The sequence below is a fragment of the Phyllostomus discolor genome, chromosome 6 (assembly GCF_004126475.2).
Source record: "Phyllostomus discolor isolate MPI-MPIP mPhyDis1 chromosome 6, mPhyDis1.pri.v3, whole genome shotgun sequence".
In the NCBI taxonomy this organism is placed as follows: domain Eukaryota; kingdom Metazoa; phylum Chordata; class Mammalia; order Chiroptera; family Phyllostomidae; genus Phyllostomus; species Phyllostomus discolor.
Genome location: NC_040908.2, coordinates 141,728,066 through 141,749,039, shown reverse-complemented (window position 1 = coordinate 141,749,039; position 20,974 = coordinate 141,728,066). Strand labels below are relative to the sequence as shown.

Genomic DNA, 20,974 nt, shown 5'->3' with positions numbered 1-20,974 from the left:
GTTATTTTTTGTGCTTCAAAATGATTGTTGTTATTTTAAAGTATCCCTGAAAAAATAGGTGCTATTTGCTGTGCACAATAGGACCTCTCTAGGGACAGGGAGACTCAGAAGAAAAAGATGAGTACAAGCACCTATTCAAGACCACAAGCCTCTGTGGCCCAGTGTGGGAGCTCCTCCATCCCAAAGCTCCAAATATAACAAACGTGGAGGCATCAGAGCAGAGAACAATGGCATTTATCTTGAGGGCTCGACTGTTAGATGCATATTAGATGTCTGATTAGACCTGATATTCTTTCTTTATCCCCTGAATCTATAATGTTTTAAAATGTTTACATATGTGTATGTGCATGTAGATATCCATATATGTGTGTGTATATATTTACACATTCTTTATTTTTAAATTTCTTTATTTTTTTAACTTTTTTTAAAGGTTTTATTTATTTATTTTAAGAGAGGGAAGGAAGGGAGAAAGAGAGAGAGAGAGAAATATCAATATGTGGTTGCTGGGGGCCATGGCCTGCAACCCAGGTATGTGGCGTGACTGGGAATCGAACCTGCGACACTTTGGTTTGCAGCCCACGCTCAATCCACTGAGCTATGCCAGCCAGGGCTATTTTTTTAACTTTTTAAAACTGTTGTTCAACTACAGTTGTCTCCATTCCACCCCCCCACCACTTATTTACATATGTTTAATATACATATTCAGCTTTTAACTTTAGGGGGTGGGTTTGGCATTATGCTTTTATAAAGGCAACCGCTGTTTTTCACAGGTCGTGTGATTGCATCAGGTCAAATACCTGGGGTGCCTTTTGGATGAAATGTATGATAAACCCTAAGTGATCAGGACAACTTCTGGGCCATTCATTCCAGAAAGAGGGACATTTGAAAGCTCTTTTGGGCCCATTCTGCAATGTAATTTGCAGCAGGAGCTCACCATGGAGACCAGAAGTTTGAAGCACTTGATCTCCACTTACAGAGAAAGGTGGTCACTTTTGGGGTCCATTCCATTGATTTTCCATAATCCTGGAAATGGTTTTCGATCATCAGATTTTGATATAGGATCAGCACCTATAAAACAGTGTTGGGAAACTCTGGCCCAGGCGCCAGAACTAGTGCAACATGTGCTTTTAAAAAAAGAAAAAAAGTTTTATTGGCATACAGCCACATCTATTTGTGTTTGTATTATTTATGGGTGCTTTCATGCTTCAGTGGCAGACTTAAAGAGTTGTGATAGAGACCGTATGGTTCATAAAGCCCCCAAATATTTACCACCTGGCCCTATACAATAAAAACAATATGAACAACCTAATAGAAAACAAATAGGCAAGCACAGGAGAGCATACCAAATATCCACGAAGTACATGAGAAGATTCAGCTGTCATCAGAAAAAAAAATTTAAACTGCACTTTGATTTCATTTCACAGGTATCAGATTTGCAAATATTTAAGTCTTACAATATCAGCTGTTGGAAGGATGTAGCGTAATTGGATTTCTTATTCTCTGCTGAAGAAAGCACAAATAAGTACAGTCACCTTTTGAAATTGATTTTAGAGAGAGAGAAAAAAAAAAGAGAGAGACACATCAATTTGCTGTTGCCCTTACTAATGCAATTCATTAGTTGATTCTTTTTGTTTTCTTTCTTTTTCTTTCTTTCTTTCCTCCCTCCCTCCCTCTCCCTCTCTCTCTCTCTCTCTCTCTTTCTTTCTTTCTTTCATCATTGTTCAAGTACAGTTTTCTCCCTTTTACTCCCAATCCAGCCCACCCACCTAACCGTCCCCACCTCCCTCCCATTACCACCCTCCCCCTAGTTTTTGTCCATGTGTCCTTTAAATTTGTTCCTGTAAACCCTTCCCATTCTCCCCTGAAATTCCCTCTTCTCTCCCCTCTGGTCACTGTCAGCCTGTCCTCTATTTCAGTGTCTTTGGTTATATTCTGCTTGCTTCTTTGTTTTGTTGTTTAGGTTCCTGTTAAAGGTGAGATCATATGGTATTTGTTTTCCACTGCCTGGCTTATTTCACTTAGCATAATGCTCTCCAGTTCCATCCAAGCCGTTGCAAAGGGTAGGAGCTCTTTTCTTTCTGCTGCATAGAATTCCATTGTGTAAATGTACCATAGTTTTTTGTTCCATTCATTTACTGATGGGCATCTAGGTTGCTTCCAGCACCTAGCTATTGTAAATTGTGCTGCTATGAACATTGGGGTGCATAGGTTCTTTTGGATTGGTGTTTTAGTGCTCTTAGGATATAGTCCCAGCAGTGGAATTTTGGGCATTAGTTGATTCTTCCATGTGTCCTGACTGGGGATCAAACCTACAACCTTGGCATATCAAGACAATGCTATAACCAACTGAGCTACCTGGCCAGGGCCAAATTAATTCACTTTTGAGAGCATTTTGACAATATCCCATAATGGTGAGTGCACATAATTTATGACCCAGCAATTCCACTCAGACACACACACACAATACATTTTACAGAAACTCTTGCATCTGTGAATGAACAAGGACACTTGTACAAGAATATTTATTCATGGTAGCATTGTTAGAAAAAACAGAAATGAGTTTAATATTAATGAGCAATGGCCAATGAAAATTTTTAAATGGAATACTACATAATAATGAAAATGAATTAACTGTTGCCACATATTTCATAACTATGAATAAAGCTCACAGGTTGAGTGAAAAAAGCAAGCTGCAGAAGAGTACAGAATTATGTTATTTATATATGTAAAATGATACTATATATTGTTTAGGGATACACACATGTGAAAAGCATAAACATATGCATGGGAATTAATTACAAAATTTAGGAAGAGACTTATCTCCAAAGCAGAGGAAGAAAGAAAGGAATATGATTGGGGAGGCGTATAAAGGAAGCTTCAATTACATATGTAACATTTTATTTCTTTGGCTGGTTGCAGGAAACTGAGATTTTTGTTCTTTTTGTAAATTGGAAATATTTCATAAAAAGTAAAATTTGGTATGTTTGAGGGCTTTTAATCCAGTCAATCATTATAGCACTGCCAGAGAGGCCCCCCTCTCCGAAGTCTCCCAAGTGTTTGTTCCCATAATGGAGCATCTTGGGTGCATTCACCTAGCAGGTACGACCTTTGCATACACTTGTGCAGGCTCTATATTTACAAGGGTGCTTGGGTGAGGGGGTGAGTGGGGCCAAAGTTCAGCTTGTCTTCTTGGCAACAAGCCTGTGCCCTTTGAACAAAACCCCCAAGGTGAGCATCACCTGAAGTGGGTGCCTTCTTTCATGCCCTCAAGCACCCTGCACTTTGTGCAGAAACACAGCAGCTGGGCTCCACGTCCTGTGATCTAGCCAGTGGATGTTACAAATTCACTCGTGTGGAGTCATGAAAAACTAGAAAGAGGAACCAGTCTGGAGGCAGTGTCTCTATTAAGTTTATTTTTTATTTGCCATCAAATTTTGACTCATTCCTGTATCTTTCTAGGTTCTTATGGTTTATGTAAGAGCTGATTGTTTTTTCTAGTTATCTGGGAGTGTATCTTAAAAATTAGTTTGTTTTGCTCTCCTAGGACATCTTATCTAAAAAGTGGAGACTAATTCCCTATTATCTTTAATGCAAAGCACATGTAATGTAGCAACTGAAAGAAACACTAACACTTCGACAGAATTTTTGTCTTACACAAGTCGCAAATTTAAATCCTCCTTTTTTACCTGCATCTGATGGACAACAGCAATTTATTCTTCAATAAAATCTACATCTCTCCTTTCCCCATAATCTAATGTTCTCCTTTCACCTAAGTTGCCAGCCCTAAGATTTTATTCCATGAAAGCAAAGAATAAATTTACCTAAGTGTGGTTCATGGACCATCTGTATCACATCCATGTGATGTACATCAAAATGCTGATCCTACACTCCAGCCCTATTAAATCACTTTCCTTTTTTTTTTTATTGATTTTCAGGGAGGGAGAGAGAGAAAGGGTGAGAGAGGCATTGATTCTGTTCTTCAATTTATTTACGCATTCATTAGTTGATTCTTGTATGTGCCCTGACTGGGGATTAAACCCGAGTGTGACCTTGGTGGATTGGGACAATGCTCTCGCCAACTGACCTATCTGGCCAGGCCTAAATCACTTTGCATTTTTAATCAAACTTTGCAGGTGATTCTTACACTTACTAAAGTTCGAAAACTACTACTTTAAAAGAAAGGAAATGAGTTAATTGGCAAAATAAAATCAGTAAGTATAGTCTAAAATCGTTATTTAAAAACAGCAGAAAATTAACTCAAATACACCATATTTCCTCACTTCACCTACTTATGAGAGTCGTTAGAAAATAATGGAAATGAGTTAGACAATGGAAACCAATGTAAGGGAGGCTCCAAGGGGACCAGACAAGAAGCCAGAAGCCTGGGAGTTTTGTTGTGATGATCTCCGTCTGAGTACAGTATCAGAGCGTTTCAGATTGCTTATCTATAAAGCCAGAGGGCTGTCCATCTATCTTTAAGTTCTCTTTCACAGCTACAATTAGATGAAATATGTAATCTCGAAAGCTTGAAGTCAAGGTGTATCTGTATGCACTGTCTCTCTAGCATGTAAGTAAATTTGTTGTATGTTAGCCATGTGCCCAACCAAGGCGTTGTTTTTAAAGACAAATGCCTGAATGCAAAAATGAAAATGTTTCGGTTTAGGTCTGCATCAACTTGTTTTCGTTTCTTTTTTTTTTTTTTTGACTTACATGACATGAGCAGTCAACTTTATGACAATGACATTTTTAACCTTGCCTGCCTTAAATTATTCATGAAAATGTCTTTAATATAGAGTAAAACAATCCAAAGGCATAGTAAAAAGCAAGAAAAGAGGTGCCCATAAAACAGTATTTGATACAAATAATGATTCTGTGGGGTCTATTAAGCCACACAAGGCCACAAGAGGAAGGAATGCTGATAATTAACATCAAAGTTGCTGCTGGCTACTAAGTGGTAGTCAACGCTCAAACCTTTTGTTTTCTGGAGAAACTGTTCAGTATTCAGGAATATCAACACTTTTGATCCTTACAAAATAAATACCCATGTTTTAGGATTTTAAAGTATGTGAGAAAGCAGTCTGAATTTCGGTCACCAAAATTCTGTATCCTCAATGGTACAGAATTACTAAGATTTAGCTACCAAATACATATCAAGATAGGTTTAGAGATCTCAGATGAATGACAGGCTTGTGGAGGTACACTTTTAATTTGCCATATAGCTAAAACCCAAATATTTACGTCAGAATAAAGGAGACTTTTTCTCTCCTCTTCAAAATCTTTTTTTTTTCTATTTGCATAGTTCCCAAAGTCCTCGCCCGCTTAACAGTGGAGAGTCATTTGAAACTTAACTGAATGCTGGAGGCAAGTTCTATTTTTTCAGGTCATCCAATTTAGGAGATCCAATTTCTGCAGAGGGAAGACGACGGATGGGGGAGGGAAAAACCAGACTTCACGTCTTTAGATCCTTCCACCTTCAACCCACAACCTGCCACACAAATAGAGCCAAGTCAGGGATTTTTGCCTTGAACCACCACCACCACAACCTTGTCACTCAGGCCCAATAAACACGCCCCTCTGGTCCCGCTCTTGACCAATGACGGATACACTTCTTGCATAGTAATGAGCTCGAGACCTCCCCCGGCCAATGGCGCTCCGGGAGAAGGGTTAGTTTTGCATGTACCTAAGTGATTTGCATAACCCAGCGGCTGGGGGCTTGGGAACCCGAGCGTGCAACCCTAGAAGGGAAAAGGACGGGAGGAGATTGAGCCTCGGCGGCGAGCGAGCGAGAAAGATCCCGGGTGTTTGTGCGAGAGCCGGGCGGGGGCTGGGGCGAGGGACCGGCATGGCTGAAGGCTGCGCTCCGCAACCTTGAAAAGCAGCTGCGGCGAAAGGCCGGGGACTGGGAGGCGGGTGCGATGGCAGAGCGCGGTTTCCGCAGCTGCGCCCGGCCCAGCCGGCTGGCCTGAGCCATCGGAGCGGCAGGGCTGCCTCTGCGCTTCCATGGAGCAGCGGGAAGGGCGAAACTCCGGAGCGCTGCGTCCCTGCGCTGTTGCCTCAGACTGTTGAAGGGGCCGAGTCCCCGCGACCGCCGAGACAGGAAAGCAGCGGCTCGAACCCTCAGGCCGGCCGCCCCGGGGCGGCGGGGGGCGTCGGAGGGCAGCGGAGGCGCGCGGAGCGAGCGGCGCCGCGGGAGAGGCCGGTTCAGGAGGCTGCCGCAGCAATGCCGGGCCCGCTGAGGTTGCTGTGCTTCCTCGCCCTGGGGCTGCGCTGCTCCACCGAGCCCAGCGGCGCGGCGCCGCCTCTCTGCGCGGCGCCCTGCAGCTGCGACGGCGACCGTCGGGTGGACTGCTCCGGGAAGGGGCTGACGTCCGTGCCCGAGGGGCTCAGCGCCTTCACCCTAGCGCTGTGAGTGTGGGAGGCGGGGGCGGACGGGGCGCGGGGGGAAGCGGGATCGGAGGAAGGAGGATTGGGGGTCGGTGGGGGGGGGCGGAGTCAGTGGTCAGCCCACCCTACCCTCCTGTCTCGAGGAGGGAGGGGGCGCCGGTCACCTGTGTGTGTGGGTGCTTGGCACCAACTCCGGCGCCGCGGGCTTTCCATAGTTGGCCAGTCTGTGTCCGAGCCGGAGGTAGCTCTTTTTAAAGACTTTTCGGGCACAGTCACCCCCCGCCCTCCTCCACCAGGTGTGTCTGGGTATCTGGGGCCAAGGAGGAGGGAGAAATCTGGAAACGTTTGCCCCTGGCACCCTTTTTGCTCGACCTTCCCATTTCACGCGGGCCCCTGCTCAGCTGGCAAGAGGTTTGCAGTCGGCGGGGTAAGGGTGCCTAGGACTTGGCCTAAGTCTTCAGACGCAGGCATGTTTCTTGGGGAAGCACCTGGAGCCTCCTGGGTTCCAGCATGTGGGGAGAAGAAACACCTGTACCTGAGGGCGAACCTCCTTCCAGCTTGACCCTATCCCAGGTAGAGCGACCTGGCACCTCGATCTAGTTCCACTCTGGACTCCCCAACAAACGCCAGGGCTCTGGAGTGGGCAGGGAAACCAGGCCAAAATGAGGGAGGAGGAGGGGGAAATTGCAGGTTTCTCTTGGTGAAAATACTCGTCTTACCCAGCAAGACGTTTTCAAGAAGGAATTCTAACCTGAAGGACAGGATGTTGGAAGAAAAAGTTGCAGAGCCTATGTTCTGCCCAATTGGAAAGGTAGGCAGCAGTTTTCTGCTGTACCGTGACCAGCAGAACTTTCCTTTAGGGCTGCCTGCGGTGGGAAAACATTCAAATGGTTCTGACTTAAAATGCTCCCTCCTCAGACGGGGACCCGAGAGCTTTAGACATGCCCTTCAGAAAAGAAGTATCTGAAATCTGTCTTGGAGGTGGCATTGGCAAATGCCACCAATAGAGAAAGAGTAAGGTAATTGAGTGCAAGGCATGCTGTATGCTCTTGTTCTTGTGTTGCGTGACCAGCTGAGTGATTAAATCTAGAGCAGTGAAAAAACTGAGAGAGAAAGGGATTCTGAGAGGCCCTTGCATAGAGGGAATTTCCTTTTACCTTATAGCTACTGAAAGGGACCTCTTAGGAATAGACAGTTTTAAAGGAATAACAGACCTGGTGAAGAAATCCTTTCTCTGCAGGCCCGAGCGGTGTTGTATTTCCAGGTGGGTAGCGGGACGTGTTCTACGTGCCCTCTAGTATGGGTTTATTGCCTCGGAACCTGTCTGGTACTTTTGGCCTCCAGTCCCTTTCTCAGGCCCACCCCCCCAGTCTCAGATGTTAGTTATGTATTTCAAGACATTTCCTTTCAGTATGGTGAAATTTACCTTTACACTGAAAAAGGTTCATTTGTAATGAACAGTTTGCCCACAAAGGCACACTAAGTGGGAAAGTTGTAGTGGAAATAAGGGGAAGTGAGGGAAAGAAGACCTGAGTAGAGAGGAGCAGGCTGTTTTTTCCCCCTAGGTCTACTTGAAACTTTTAGGAAATTGAATCAGGAGAGCTACCTTTTACCTGAAACCTCCCTGGAGCCTCTCTGTAATAGAAAAGCATAATTTTACTGTTTTGATCATTGTAAAGACCTTGTTTAGCAGATTCCTCGAGTTTAATGAGTAGGCTTGCCCTATAAGAAAAAGGGCTATTTTACATTAGTACCTAAAACCACAAAGAAATATCAAGTTTTTATGAGAGCACACTCCTCTCTGTAGAGCGTCAGGCATCTTCCTTTAGAATTCATTGAAAGTAGTGAAATGCTGTATTCTCAGTCTTAAGCATTAGAAAATGTATTGTTCATGGCTTGGGAAACAGAAAAGTAACTGGCACCAGTCCAGATTAGATTGCCTAAACTATCATCATCACAGCACTTTCTGAGCTACAAGTGGTGAGTGGGCAAGTATGTTATATATTCTTCCACCTTGACATCCTTATGTCACCCTAATACTCTTCATTTCATCGTCAAAAATATATAGTATATGACCACCCTATCTAAAGGGCATTTCAAGGGCAGTGTGTTTCCATTTGGGGAAAAGAGCTAGCCCAGTGATTTTCAAAAGCCAAGTTGTGGGGGGCAGGTACTGTGGGTCTGCATGCTCCACTGCATCTTACAGGACACCTTGGGCTCATCTGAGGTCTCTTTCCAGATAACGCTTCCCACCACAGCTTTAGTGAGTTTCAGTTATACAACAAGGGACCAGATTTATGGTTCCCAAACTTCAGTTCACAGACTCCTAATTTCTGGAGCATGTTCATCAAGACCAATTGTGTTACATACAAAATTACAAATACAAGAATGGAAATTAAAGAGATGAGACTGTAATTATTAACCAAAGTTCTTTTATTCTCTTCTCATTCCTCAGTAGTGTTGTGCCTTCACCTATCTCAGGGGTGTGTGCATCCCACTTGAAGGCCTCAGAACTGACAGAGCCTGGTCCATGGGAGGCATTAAAAAATGTTGCAGTGGGTAAATAAGGACTGAAGGCCATGCCGAGGGGCAGAACCAGGAATTGGAATTACAACGCCATTCCCACACGCATTTGCCAATTCAGCCTTCTCACCACTTAGTCTTTGTCCAGGTCTGAGAAGGCCCCAGAGAGAGGATACTTGCTGCTTCTCCTTCAGGCTCGTTTAGACTTGTTCAGTCTAACAGTGTTTGTTTCCTGCTGAAAGGGGCTTTATCTGAGGCTGGGGGCAGAGTCAGTAGTAATCCCCAGGATTGTTGATGGGATTCCCGTGTTCACACCGTTTTCTGCACCTGTAGTGATTATTTATGTTTTGCAGCAGCATTTCTCAACCCTGTGTCACAATGCACTGGCTTGTCACAGTTCACCCTAAAGTGTTTTAAAGGAAGTACTCGTACTAGTATTAAAATTTCAAAGTTTATTTTGTCAAAAGGATTGAAAGTTATTCCTGTATTAAGGTAATAAAGTCACTCTTAATCACCTATATTCCAAGATTCTTGACTAGGGGAGAAATTGATGAAGTCACAAGGATGGTAGGGAGGTTAGTGCACGGTTGTCCTCTGGTATGTGTGTCATGCCACAAAGTTTGAGAGCTGTAAACCTGGAGCACAAGTCTCCATGTCCTAGATTATGTTTGGCACACGGTTTTAAGATTATAAAGGCTGTTTCTGTGGCTTCATGGCGATGGTGGTGCGTCTGAGCCCTTGATCGTTGTCTGGACCTTGCCACTAAGTAATTGTGTGGCCTTGGGCAAGTCATTCTACTTTGTGTGTGTGTCACAATTTCCTCATCTGAAAAATGAAGTAATTGGATTCACTAGATTATATCTAAGGCTGCTGGTAGCTTCCAGAAGTTCTGTGATTGTATAATTCTTGCACAATTTTAGGATGGCAAGGTGAGGATCATGTTCTGATCCTCTCATGAAAAGATCCCAGGAGGAGCAGGATATAATTCTAGTTGAAGTTGCAGAAGCCCATTTATTACCACTCACTTGGAGGAGGAGTTCTTTGTGTTTAGAAGTGTGTGTTAGGAAGTTTGCCATGGAGACTTGTTGCAGAATGCATGACTAGCTAAGGCGCTTTTCTAGGGTAGAATAGCCCTGCTTGTTTCCTGTGGGTATGGCTTAACACTTGGAAAATAAAATCACCCTGTTTCAGTAATTTGGATAATGTACAAAAAGTTACTCAATGTCCTCACTTCCATATAATTAGTCATAATCTCTTTAACCTTCACAATGTGAATATCCTGTACACGGGCAGGTTATTGAGCTTTCTATATAAAATTGATGGTTACCTGAGGGACTTTGAAGTATTTTTAAAAATAATCTGTTGGGTTTTTTTTCTCCCTTTGGAAGCATCATCTGAGATTCTTTACTAAGGTTTTATTTTTTTCCTACCCTAAACACCTCTCTTCTTTTAATAGTATCATTTAGACTTTTCTTAATAATAAAATCAATAAAAACAAAAAGAAATATTTTCTAATGTTTCCTCCAATGTCTGGTGCATTCCCTGGCAGGTCAGTAGTCAGTGATGAAATGTTTATACCTTTTTTAATGGTAGAGTTTTGATATTTCCTGATTCCTGTATTACTATCTGTAAATGTCATTGTTAGTTTGTGTGGTGTGTCTTTCTAGAGATATATTTGTATTATATAGACGTGAACTTGGTTCTAAACAAGGCCAATGTGTGTACAGTATGAACATCTTTAGATCCTGCACTTCACAAACTCCTGGGTTCCGTTTAACTACAAGAGAGGAAAGGGCATTCTGCGGGGAATGTGGAGTCACCTGGAGAGTGTCACATATTTAACCCTTCAGGACCTTAGTTTCTTTACCTTAAAACAAGAAAGTAAACAGCTCTTATTGCCAAGAGTTCTATTTCTATTTAATTTGATTTTTAAAATACATTTCTAGGATTTGCTCTGTTAAGTATAAGTGTGCTTAAATCACGGACTCTCATCCACCAAGAAAACTCCAGTTGCCCAACTCTATTGGAGAAATATTTCCACTGAATGGGGAACTCACTGCCTCACAAGGCAACAATGTGCTGGGTGTGGTCTGAGCAATTCCTAGGATTGGAACCAGTAATTCTCTCATTCTGGGCTCCTTAAGGCTTGCGATCACCACTGATATTTTACGATTTTCAGTTGAACTAAATGCTAAAGACGGTTATGGTATCATAAGCATTTATTGTCCAGGCACTTGGCTCTTAACATTAGAGTTGTAAGGTAACATTGACAACTTAATCTCTTAGGGAAGATCAAAGTTCTGTACTCGTAGGTGGGTCCAGGCAAGTTTAGGCATTTTCTTGGCCTCTGTTAGTCTATCTTTCAAATTCTTATTTTAGTCATCTTTAAATAGTTTAAAGTACTGACAGCCTGCAAGTCTGGATTTTGGTTTCTGAACTCTTTGGTTGTGCCTATCCTTGTATTTTCATTTTCTTACCAGTAAATAGTGGATATTGGAGTAGATGATGGCTGATGTTTGTCACTGCTTTCAGATTCTCTGAATCTGTGTAGAATGGAAGGCAAAATTTTAAGAATCCTGCAGTGACTTACTGACATTTTTCTAAGACTGTCCCTTACTTTTTCTCTGTAAAAAATATATAAAGTTACATAAAGCACAGGATCCATTGGTATGGTCAGTCCTGGATTAAAAGTTAAACCCTGCCAAGTGTGTGCTTCACTCTGGAAACTAATATAACTTAACAGAGTTTTGAATAAGACAGCTTACCTCTTTTAATTTTCAAAACTAGATCTCAGGGTTTTGGCTCCAGAATACGTTATACAGCTTGCTCTTTAACTGCCTCCCTCAGCCTTCATGTTTTTTGGCAGTGATAAAGCTTGTTTTCCTATACTTAAAAGAACCACGGATAACTTTTTCCCTTTTTCCCCCAGCTGTGTTCAGTGAAGTGTAGTTTTTTTAAAAGGCTTCATTGAGGATAATAAAATCCTCTATTTTAAAATTCTTTCAGTAAAAAAGAAAGATCTAGGGCATTTAGCAAATCAGTACTCTTACACAAAGGCTAATTTGTCTGCCTTTCTTGACGTGTGTGTGTGTGTGTGTGTGTGTGTGTGTGAGTGTGAGAGAGTGCTTGATGGTTAAACTGTAGGTGAGGTATCAGCTCTATTGTCTGAAGTTGGGTAAGTTCAAAACTGAGTTTAGAAATCAATCCTGGCAGGAAACAGATCATGACTTTGTAGTTCATATACATTCAGTAACTTTACAACTTTCTAAAGACATTAGCAAGTTAGTACTCAGATACCCACCTTAAATGGCAAGATGGAATTATATAGTAGTATGTACTCTTGATTCACCCACTATAGACAAGTAGTTGTTATTAAACTATGTATATGACTGAGACTGTTTTTAGTAAGATTCTTAAAGCATCCTGAAGTATTCTGTGTCATGTACAAGCACTTAAAACTGAATGTTTGAGGTGGTTGTTTTTAGTCTGTAAAGCATGTTTTGATACCACTACATATTTTAATTGTCAAAAAAGCACAGGAGCAAAATTTGACATTATGCATTTCCTATTTTAGATGCAAGCGGTTAAAATTCAGGAATGCCCTTCTAATAGTCCAGGAAATTAATATATTTTAAATATATATTTTTATAGTTCTCCTAGCTCTTCTGTAATAAAAGGTCTTATGGAGAAAGCATTGGACCAATTCCCTGTGGCAACATGTTGGTCCATTGGAATATAAGAATATCCTTGTAAGGAAATGTAAACCATAGATATTTTGGGAGGCAGCTGGGCCAAGAATGGGTATACGTTTAGATCCCAGGCTGGCCTGTTGTCTGTGCTAGTGACATGTGTAGAGGAAACATGTCTGATACATCTCAAGATATATTTATTGAGACTTTATCCTTCATATTTAATTTGTATTTCAGCATTCTGAGCCAATGTAAGTAAAGCTTATATGTAATCCCCTTTAGCTAGTGTTTTTCTTCTCTATTTTTACACTAGAAGAATGTAGCCATTTTTTAACACTTTTTTTTAAAGATTTTATTTATTTACTTTTAGAGAGGGAAGGGAAGGAGAAAGAGAGAGAGAGAAACATCGATGTGTGGTTGCAGGGGGCCATGGCCTGCAACCCAGGCTTGTGCCCTGACTGGGAATTGAACCTGCGACACTTTGGTTCGCAGCGCACGCTCAATCCACTGAGCTATGCCAGCCAGGGCATGTAGCCATTTTTTAGAAACAATTTTAAATATAACATTGACCACTGAAAGAATGAAATCTCAGTGCACTCTATCAACAAAATATTTCTGATATTTAAGTCAGATTTTAGAACTTGCTATCCAGAAAAATTCCCAGTTAGATTTTCCCCATTCCAGTATATTTTTAAAGTTTTATTTGGGGAAATTTCCCCTCCTAGGAAGAGTGACAGAAATTGGCAGGGAGATGGCGCCTTTCGTTGGAGCTGTGCTAGGCAGGGCCAGGGAATGCGCCTGGAATCCCTTCTGGTCTCACTTCTCCCTTCCCCTCAGGCTGTGAAGTTCTCACTGTAGCTCCTAGTAGAGACGGTGGAGTAACTTAGTCCAAGTGGTGACATTGAAACTCCCCTGAGCAGCTGGATTAGAGCTGTTTTCCTAGGAAGGTAGATGGATGTTACGAATTCTCCCTCTCTTCACGTTTCTGGTTTCAAAGGTGCAGGACAGGAGGTATGCTTCCAAGCCTTTTCTCAAACTCATTGGTTTGGGGTGTTGATTAACTTCCTGATTTTTCCATTTTCTTAGCTAAGGGGCAAGCTTCATGCTTAGAGACTCTCAGAAAAAAAATGTGTGGGTAATGTGTGAAAGGCTTGGTGGCCTAGATTTTCTCAGGAAAGAGAAGACCGATGGTTGCCACTCTGTTCTGAATTGTCGCCCTTCCCCTGTGTGTGATCCCTCTCAGAAGGCTGCTTTCTTGCACAAGAATTCTCCAGAGAAGGAGAGCACTATGTCTTGAATAACTGGACACCTTGGAAATTCAGTATTCTAAAGTCTATCAGCTCTTTGCTGGAGTGGTGGGAGAGAAAGCAAATAATGGTGACTAACATTTAGGCTTCTTAATGTTCTTGAAGACTGTTCATGTGTGCTTCTGCTTTAAACACTAAATCTGGTATTTGCATTTTCTTTCTTTTTATAAAATTGATTTTAGAGAGGAGGGGTGTGTGTGTATGAGAGAGAGAGAGAGACATCATTTTGTTGTTCCACTTATTTATGCATTCATTGGTTGATCCTCGTTTGTGCCCTGACTGGGGATTGAACCCACAACTGTGGTGTATCAGGGCAGTGCTCTAACCAACTGAGCTACCTGTCCAGGGCCTGATCTTTGCATTTTCTGAATATGATAATTGCCCCTTGGGTCCTCTTCAAGCACTTCATATCTCACATCAATTGAAGCATATACAGAATTCTCATATAACTTGATCAGAGTTAAGAAGGGAATATTAAATAAATTTAATATACCTCAAATATTTTAGCATGCTTTAAAAAATAACACCTGATGGGTTTACTAACTGTATTTGGTAGTTTATCTTAATACCAGTTTTTATCCCTCCTGGGCTGCTTCTACTAATTCATCTCATCTTGATTAGGTTTTTAAACATCTTAATTATTTTTCTATCTTTGTAATACAGAAAAATTTCCTTGTTGGCCTTCTGTTCTCTCCAAGGTCATTTTGAGTCCATGGTCATGTCATCCAGCTATTTATGTCACTGTCCACGCTCCAGTTTTCTTTTTATAGGCATATTTTTGTGAACAGGCCTTCAGAAATGGTTTTGTTTTTGAGAGTGTGACACAAGGAATGAAGACCCCTGAGCCCCTAAATCTGTGAGCTTGGGCATTTTACTAAACCCCTTAAGCACTGGCTTTCCCATCTGTGAAAAGACAGCTTGATTTTACCTTCAAGGGTCCCATGTAGGAAACTCTAAAGCATGATCTCTTTGAGTGACAGTGAGTACCCAATTGTTTTGTTTCTTTTGGGAGTGACTAAGCAGTTGGATGTGTATATTTCCATCTTGTGACTTAAAATTCTAAACCCTATTTCTCTGTTTTTTTGAATGTGGATCAGGTTCGAATCCTGTTGTAAATGGCACAGGTCAGCCAGTACGTTAATGAAAAAGAGGTTACTCCTCTGGCAGATTTTTCATTTAGAAACCCAGGAAGATCCTGGTGGAGAAAGACTAGCACATAGGTTTTTATCAATCAAGATACTGTCTCATAGGTGGTATGACTCCCCTTCTAACCAGAAAGCCTGATGGTGGAGAGGTGGAGTTTCTCTGGAGGAGGGAGCTCAGAGGACATCGTATTTTTTTTTCTCGGTTACTTGGCGCTGCTTTCCTGAGGTGGCTGGTCAAGGAGCCAGGTGATGTCCCAACAGGGAAACAGTTTCTTCTGTGAGTTTCTTCTCACATCAGAAGGGCAAAGGACCCGAGACAGTGCTAATGTGATCTTTAGATACTAATTTTCTGCTTGCACACTTTGGAAGACTGAGGATTCCCATTAAATGCTCTAATTCTTAGGGAACCCTCATGCCAATGAGGGCTCCCTACAGGCTCTCAGGCCACTTTCATGTTGGCAACGGCTGAGGTTTCCTCAGGATCGGCAGTTTAACTGTGCTCGTTTCTTTACGTCACTTTGTTCCTAGAAATGTACAGATCCGAGAGAACTTTTTAAAAAGTACTTCAAAAATGGTACTTTATCAATTATTGGCTGCCTATGTATTCTTTTTTTTTTTTTTTTTTTTTTTGAACATTTGAAACTAATGCTTGTGCTTTGTGGATCAAGACAAGCTTATTACCTTAAAAGTAATTTTAGAACTAAAATCCTTCCTTTAAAATCTTTTGTGTTTCTAAAAAGTTATATGGCATTCAGGTTAAACACAGTTAAATCTTCCTCTGAAACTTTAAAACCTCTTCTGGGTTTTGAATCAGACCTGATTGGAAAGTGAATTATAAAGCCAGAGCAGCAGCTAATGTATGCAACAGCGCTCACAACCTATTTAGATTGGCCGAGTGGTTCAAATACAGTTGTGCATTTTCTACCCTGGGTCTTTTTCTTTAAAAAAAAAAAAGTTTGAGATGTTTTTCCCATTACCATCTTGACATCTGCCCGGTTACACATGAATAGCTTGACCCAGTCCCTCAGCAGGGAGACTACCGTGGCCTTGCTTTCAATAGCCATGTCACCGACAAAGAAAACATATGGAATATTTCATTCCTGTCCTTTGCAGACTGTCTGAGGCTGGGAGGGCATGCAGCAGAAGGCTTCATACTTTATGGAAGGTTGGCAAGTCTGTGCACTAACCACAGGCTCTGCTGTTAGCAATCAAACTGTATTTTCCAAAGCTCCATTACATTCTGTGGAGGAGGGATCTGTGCTCCTGATAAATGAGTTTCTAATACTAGATTGAATTAAGTCTGTGTGACCTGCTTCCATGGTGGGGATTCTGCTCAATTATATATTTCCCCAAAGGCAGTGAGTCTATGCATATGTATAGGTGTGTGTGCGTGACATTTGGGTGCTATTTTCCCAGGTTGGATATGTGGTGTGTGTTAGATGGATGTACAAGTTAGGAATGCAGAATGCAGAACATGCCTTGAGGACTGTTTGCCTTTATGTGTCTCTTGTCAGTTCACAGAAGGAGATCGATGGATCTTTCTCATGCTGGCTGAGCACTGCCGCATTGACCTCTAAAGGTTTTGGTTGCCCAGAACCGGCCTTCTACTTGGGGACTTGGTTTCAGTTCAGTGAGCATTAACGGCTTGGCTTTGTGGCATCTGAACCCATGGTGTGGAGGCTTGTGAGCAGGTGTGACACTGAGAAGACCAGGAATGTGTAAGAGAGTGGTCCATCAGTTGCTGTCATTCTCAGGTCGTCTTCTGTGTTAAAAGAATTTGCCCCTGGCACCACCCTGGCTGAGGTGATATTATGGAAGGAGGGGAAAAAAAAAAACCCCACGACATCCAAAGATGAAAAGATTCATGACTTTGGCAGAAGAATGACATACATTTCATCGGGGTCCTTTCTAACCCTCAAGTTACCCCAGCCTGAATTTCTGGTTTCATTGTTTCCTAGTTGTGCGGGCTGGTTTTGACAGGAGTTGATGATTTATCTAAAAGGAAGTAAGCTCCTGTTTTATACCAGATATAGCCAAATATTTAAATGTATATATGTACCTCATCTGGAAAGTATTTTTGATGGTTCTTCATATATTACTACACATTACTATAAAACAGTGTGCCACTAGAAATGACCGCCTTTCACATTTTTTCAATTTTTTCACAAAATTCCTTTTGTAGTACTTGATAATAATAGATTTTCTTCAAATTTGTTGGCTCTTGGAAAGTTACATTTTTAAAAGTTTAGGTTTTATGGTTCTTCATAAATGAGTCTATTTGAGGTTCCCTCTTTCTTTTCATACTCCCATACTTTCATCTTAAATCAGTTAGTTTAATCTTAGATGTGCCATCTTCTTTCCTTAACTGACGACTTAACTGATCTTTATAACTATGAAGTTATAAGGAAAACTCCCACAAACCTCTTAGTCTTAGTACATAGTTCTGTGAATTTTGAAATGTACATAGTAATATAATCACCACCACTGTCAAACAGGGGTGTCCAACCTTTTGGCGTTTCTGGGCCACTCTGGAAGGAGAGTTGTCTTGGGCCACACATTAAATACATAAACACTAATGAAAACAAAAAAAGATCTCATAATGTTTTAAATAAATTTAGGATTTTGTGTTGGGCTGCATTCATAGCCATCCTGGGCTGCATATGGCCCACAGGCTGTGGGTTGGACACCCCTGATCCTAGAATATTTCCGTCACTCCCTGTGTTCTTTGTACTCAACCCGTTTTACCACCCCTAGCAACTGATGATCTATTTTCTGCCTTTGGGTTTCTCACTGTATATTGTTTTGCATTTACCAGAATGCTCTGTAAATGGAACAAAACAATGTAGTATTGTGCCTGGCTTTTCCTACGTACGTGTTGAAGAATCTACCATGATGTTGCATATGTGTCAATATAAAATACTCACTTTTATCGCTGAAGGGCATTTCATTATATGAGTGTGCCACAATCTGCCCATTCCCTAGTTGAGAGACATTTGCCTTGTTTCCAGTTTTGGGTAATTACAGATAAAGCCAGTACAAATCTTCACATAGAGGTTTTTGTATGAGTGTAGGTTTTCATTTTACTTGTGTAAATACCTAGGAGGGAAATTCCTGTGTCGTATGCTAATAAGTATAGGTTAATAAGGAAGTATTTGTTTAGATTTTAATGTCTTAGAGATAAAGGTCTGATCACTAATTAGAGCCTCAATATACTGTTAGCATGGTACATATCTAGTATTAGCAAAAGCTGTGAAAACTGATTTTGTTTAAATGTCTGTACTTTTAAAAAGTAGAATTCTTAGCCCCCTTTTTGATATCCTGCCATTGCTATGGCACCTCCAATGACTTCTGTAGATGTGGAGCATTTTGCTTGCAATGAAAAAACTAAACTAGCAGTGTAACCATGTTTGGGAAATCTGATTCATAAAAATGGAAATTTGGTGAGAAATTGCTAGGCCTACTTGTGTATTAGGTATGTTACATGTTTTAACACCAATTTCCACCAGGAACCGTCTAGGTTCCTGGCATGGTTCTCATTTTATAGGTGAGCAAACTGAAATTCGAAAGGCTTAGGTAACTTGCTCAGTGGTCCCACAGTTAGTGGGTGGTTGTTGGTCTGTCAGACTCACGAGTTCAGTTTGTTTGTAGTTTGCTTGGATAGTTGACAGAGTTCATCAGACGAGCAAAAGGTAACATGAGGAATGACATGGTGAGAGGCTACAGGTTATTACAGGGGAAAAACAGAACTGAAAATAAAACTTCCTGAAGAAGCACACACACGTATGCATATAACCTTCAGAGACTGATTTGACTGGGGAGTAACCTATATGTAAAAATCTGCTCACCACGTAAAATTATCTTTTGTTCATAGCAGAATTTTAAAAGTAGAGTCTTTGCCTTTTGTACATCCCTGTTTAAAATCTTTCATATCATTTTCTATGTTAATAGCGTTTTTCTGTGCAAGGAAAATACCAGTCGTGTGCATCTTGGCTTGCTTTTTCTTTCTTTCACGGAATTCATGTAGATGGTGTGTGGGGATCAGATCTGTTCGCATACTCACCTTTCTGTTTCTTAAGGAGATTCCTGAATATGCTTCTTTAAACCCAAACCCTGAAGTAAATGAAAAAGCAAAGTGTGATGGTTTCCATATAGCTGCTCCCTTTCGCTCACTGGAATTTCCTGCCTCTCCTGTTGAAGATGTTTTTATAGGGAAGTCAGCTTAAAAGTGAATCACCCATGAGCCTTTTTTTCTTCCCAAGGCATTTCATTTGGTCAACTTGGTATTAATTCAGTTGGTACTCTTCAGTTGATTTGAACACTGTGTTGATTGTGTGCGCTGATGTTTATTAAACTGTTAATGTTTTACAGGCTAGATGGGTTCCTGCTTGGGTCTATGTGTTCCTTCCTTTAGCGGCAGGTCTGTTCATGATTGAATCTGTGGCCACAGTTTTGGTTTTGAATGCACTGGTGACAGTCAGCCCCATCCTGGATAGTCATTTACTGGGTGACTTAAAGGTTATCTTCTCCTGGAAGCATTTTTGGCTTCTTCATTTCGCTTACGTTGCATTCTTTGTTATGAGGAGCTTCTTTATGCCATTCAGATAAACCAGCAGCATCATTTTGTTATTAACTCAGATGCTAATTATAATACGTGTTATTGAGTACCAGGCAGTATGAGAAGTGCTTCATATGCATTATCTCTCTAAAGTACATGCTGTTAGTTTATTTTCTCCATTTTAGAGAGGGAGAAACCACAGGTGATGAGGACACACAGGTAATAAATGAAATGTGGAGGTGGGGTGATGAATCTTGGTTTTTCAGACCAGGGTTATTGGGTCGAGTGGGTTGTATGACAGTGTCCTTTCAGTGCTGCCTCTAGAGGTAGCTATTCATCTGTGTTGCATGTCATTGATATCATGAACTGCTCATTTTATAGGTGAGGAATTAGTTTTGGAGAGGTTATATCTGTTTTGAAGTGTTCTTAACTTAGAATGTAAATTTGGACTCTTAAATCTTCAAGGTCATCTGGTGCAGTGGTCATAACACTCTGAGAGTGTTATGGACCACTCATTGGAAAGGCGAGGACTTTCCATGGGGGAAACAAAAAGTGCATTTCCCAAAGGACATGTATTTGCATTTACATGTTTATAGACCTGCTATCTATCTGTTCATTGTTTGCTAAACCTTTCAGTTACCTATGTCATAACACCAAAGTCTTGCTAGTATCTTTCAGACCTTCCCTTCTTTCTCTGTCTACTTCTTTTAAGAAGCAGTGGAAAGCAGTTGATTTGGTGAAACTCTCCACTCAACAGGGAACAAAAACAGTTGTATGTAGTTGTACGACTTGCCCAGAACCATAGGCAGCCCTCCAGAGTGCACTAAAAACAAAACAAAGCAGAAGGAAGCTCATTATCTGAATTGATGGTCTTTTCTTTTGTTATGTAAACCCTTTAACACTTAATAAGACTTTTGACTTCGGTTGCTTGTCAGATGGTAACATTTCTGGCTCTTCTCCTGTGCCTTTGACCAGTCTTTCATGGGTCTATACTTTATTGAAATTGTAGGAAGTAGTTAATTTGTAGGGGTGAATAAAAAGTTTTCATGCAAATAATTTGACCAGTTCAAACTATGTTTTGAGAGCTACTAATATTTGTATAGTGGCTCATGGAATCAATAATCTTTCAACTTTAAAGTAATAATTAGTTATTGAAATAATGTCAGTACTTAAACTAATTTGTTCAACATATGTTTATTAAGTGCTTTATGTATTAAGTACTGCTGTCAGTGCTGGGGACACAGATACTAATGATATCTGACAGCATCCCTGCCCTGATGTGTACCTTACCTGGCATGGAGTGGGGTAGGTGTGCTGGTAGACAATAAAAAAAAATAAACACAATAAAAATATAAGGTCAGGTGATGTTAA

General features: G+C 41.1%; 1 protein-coding gene across 1 annotated transcript in view; it reads left to right on the top strand.

Annotated features, from left to right (window-relative positions):
• Positions 1–5,972: 5,972 nt before the first annotated feature.
• Positions 5,973–20,974, top strand: part of LGR4 (leucine rich repeat containing G protein-coupled receptor 4) — a 94,974-nt gene continuing 79,972 nt past the window's right edge. Inside the window, exon 1 of the mRNA XM_028514630.2 lies at positions 5,973–6,405. Within this exon, the coding sequence (XP_028370431.1) occupies positions 6,221–6,405 (185 nt within the window). The 5' untranslated portion in view covers positions 5,973–6,220. The remainder of the gene's footprint in view (positions 6,406–20,974) is intronic.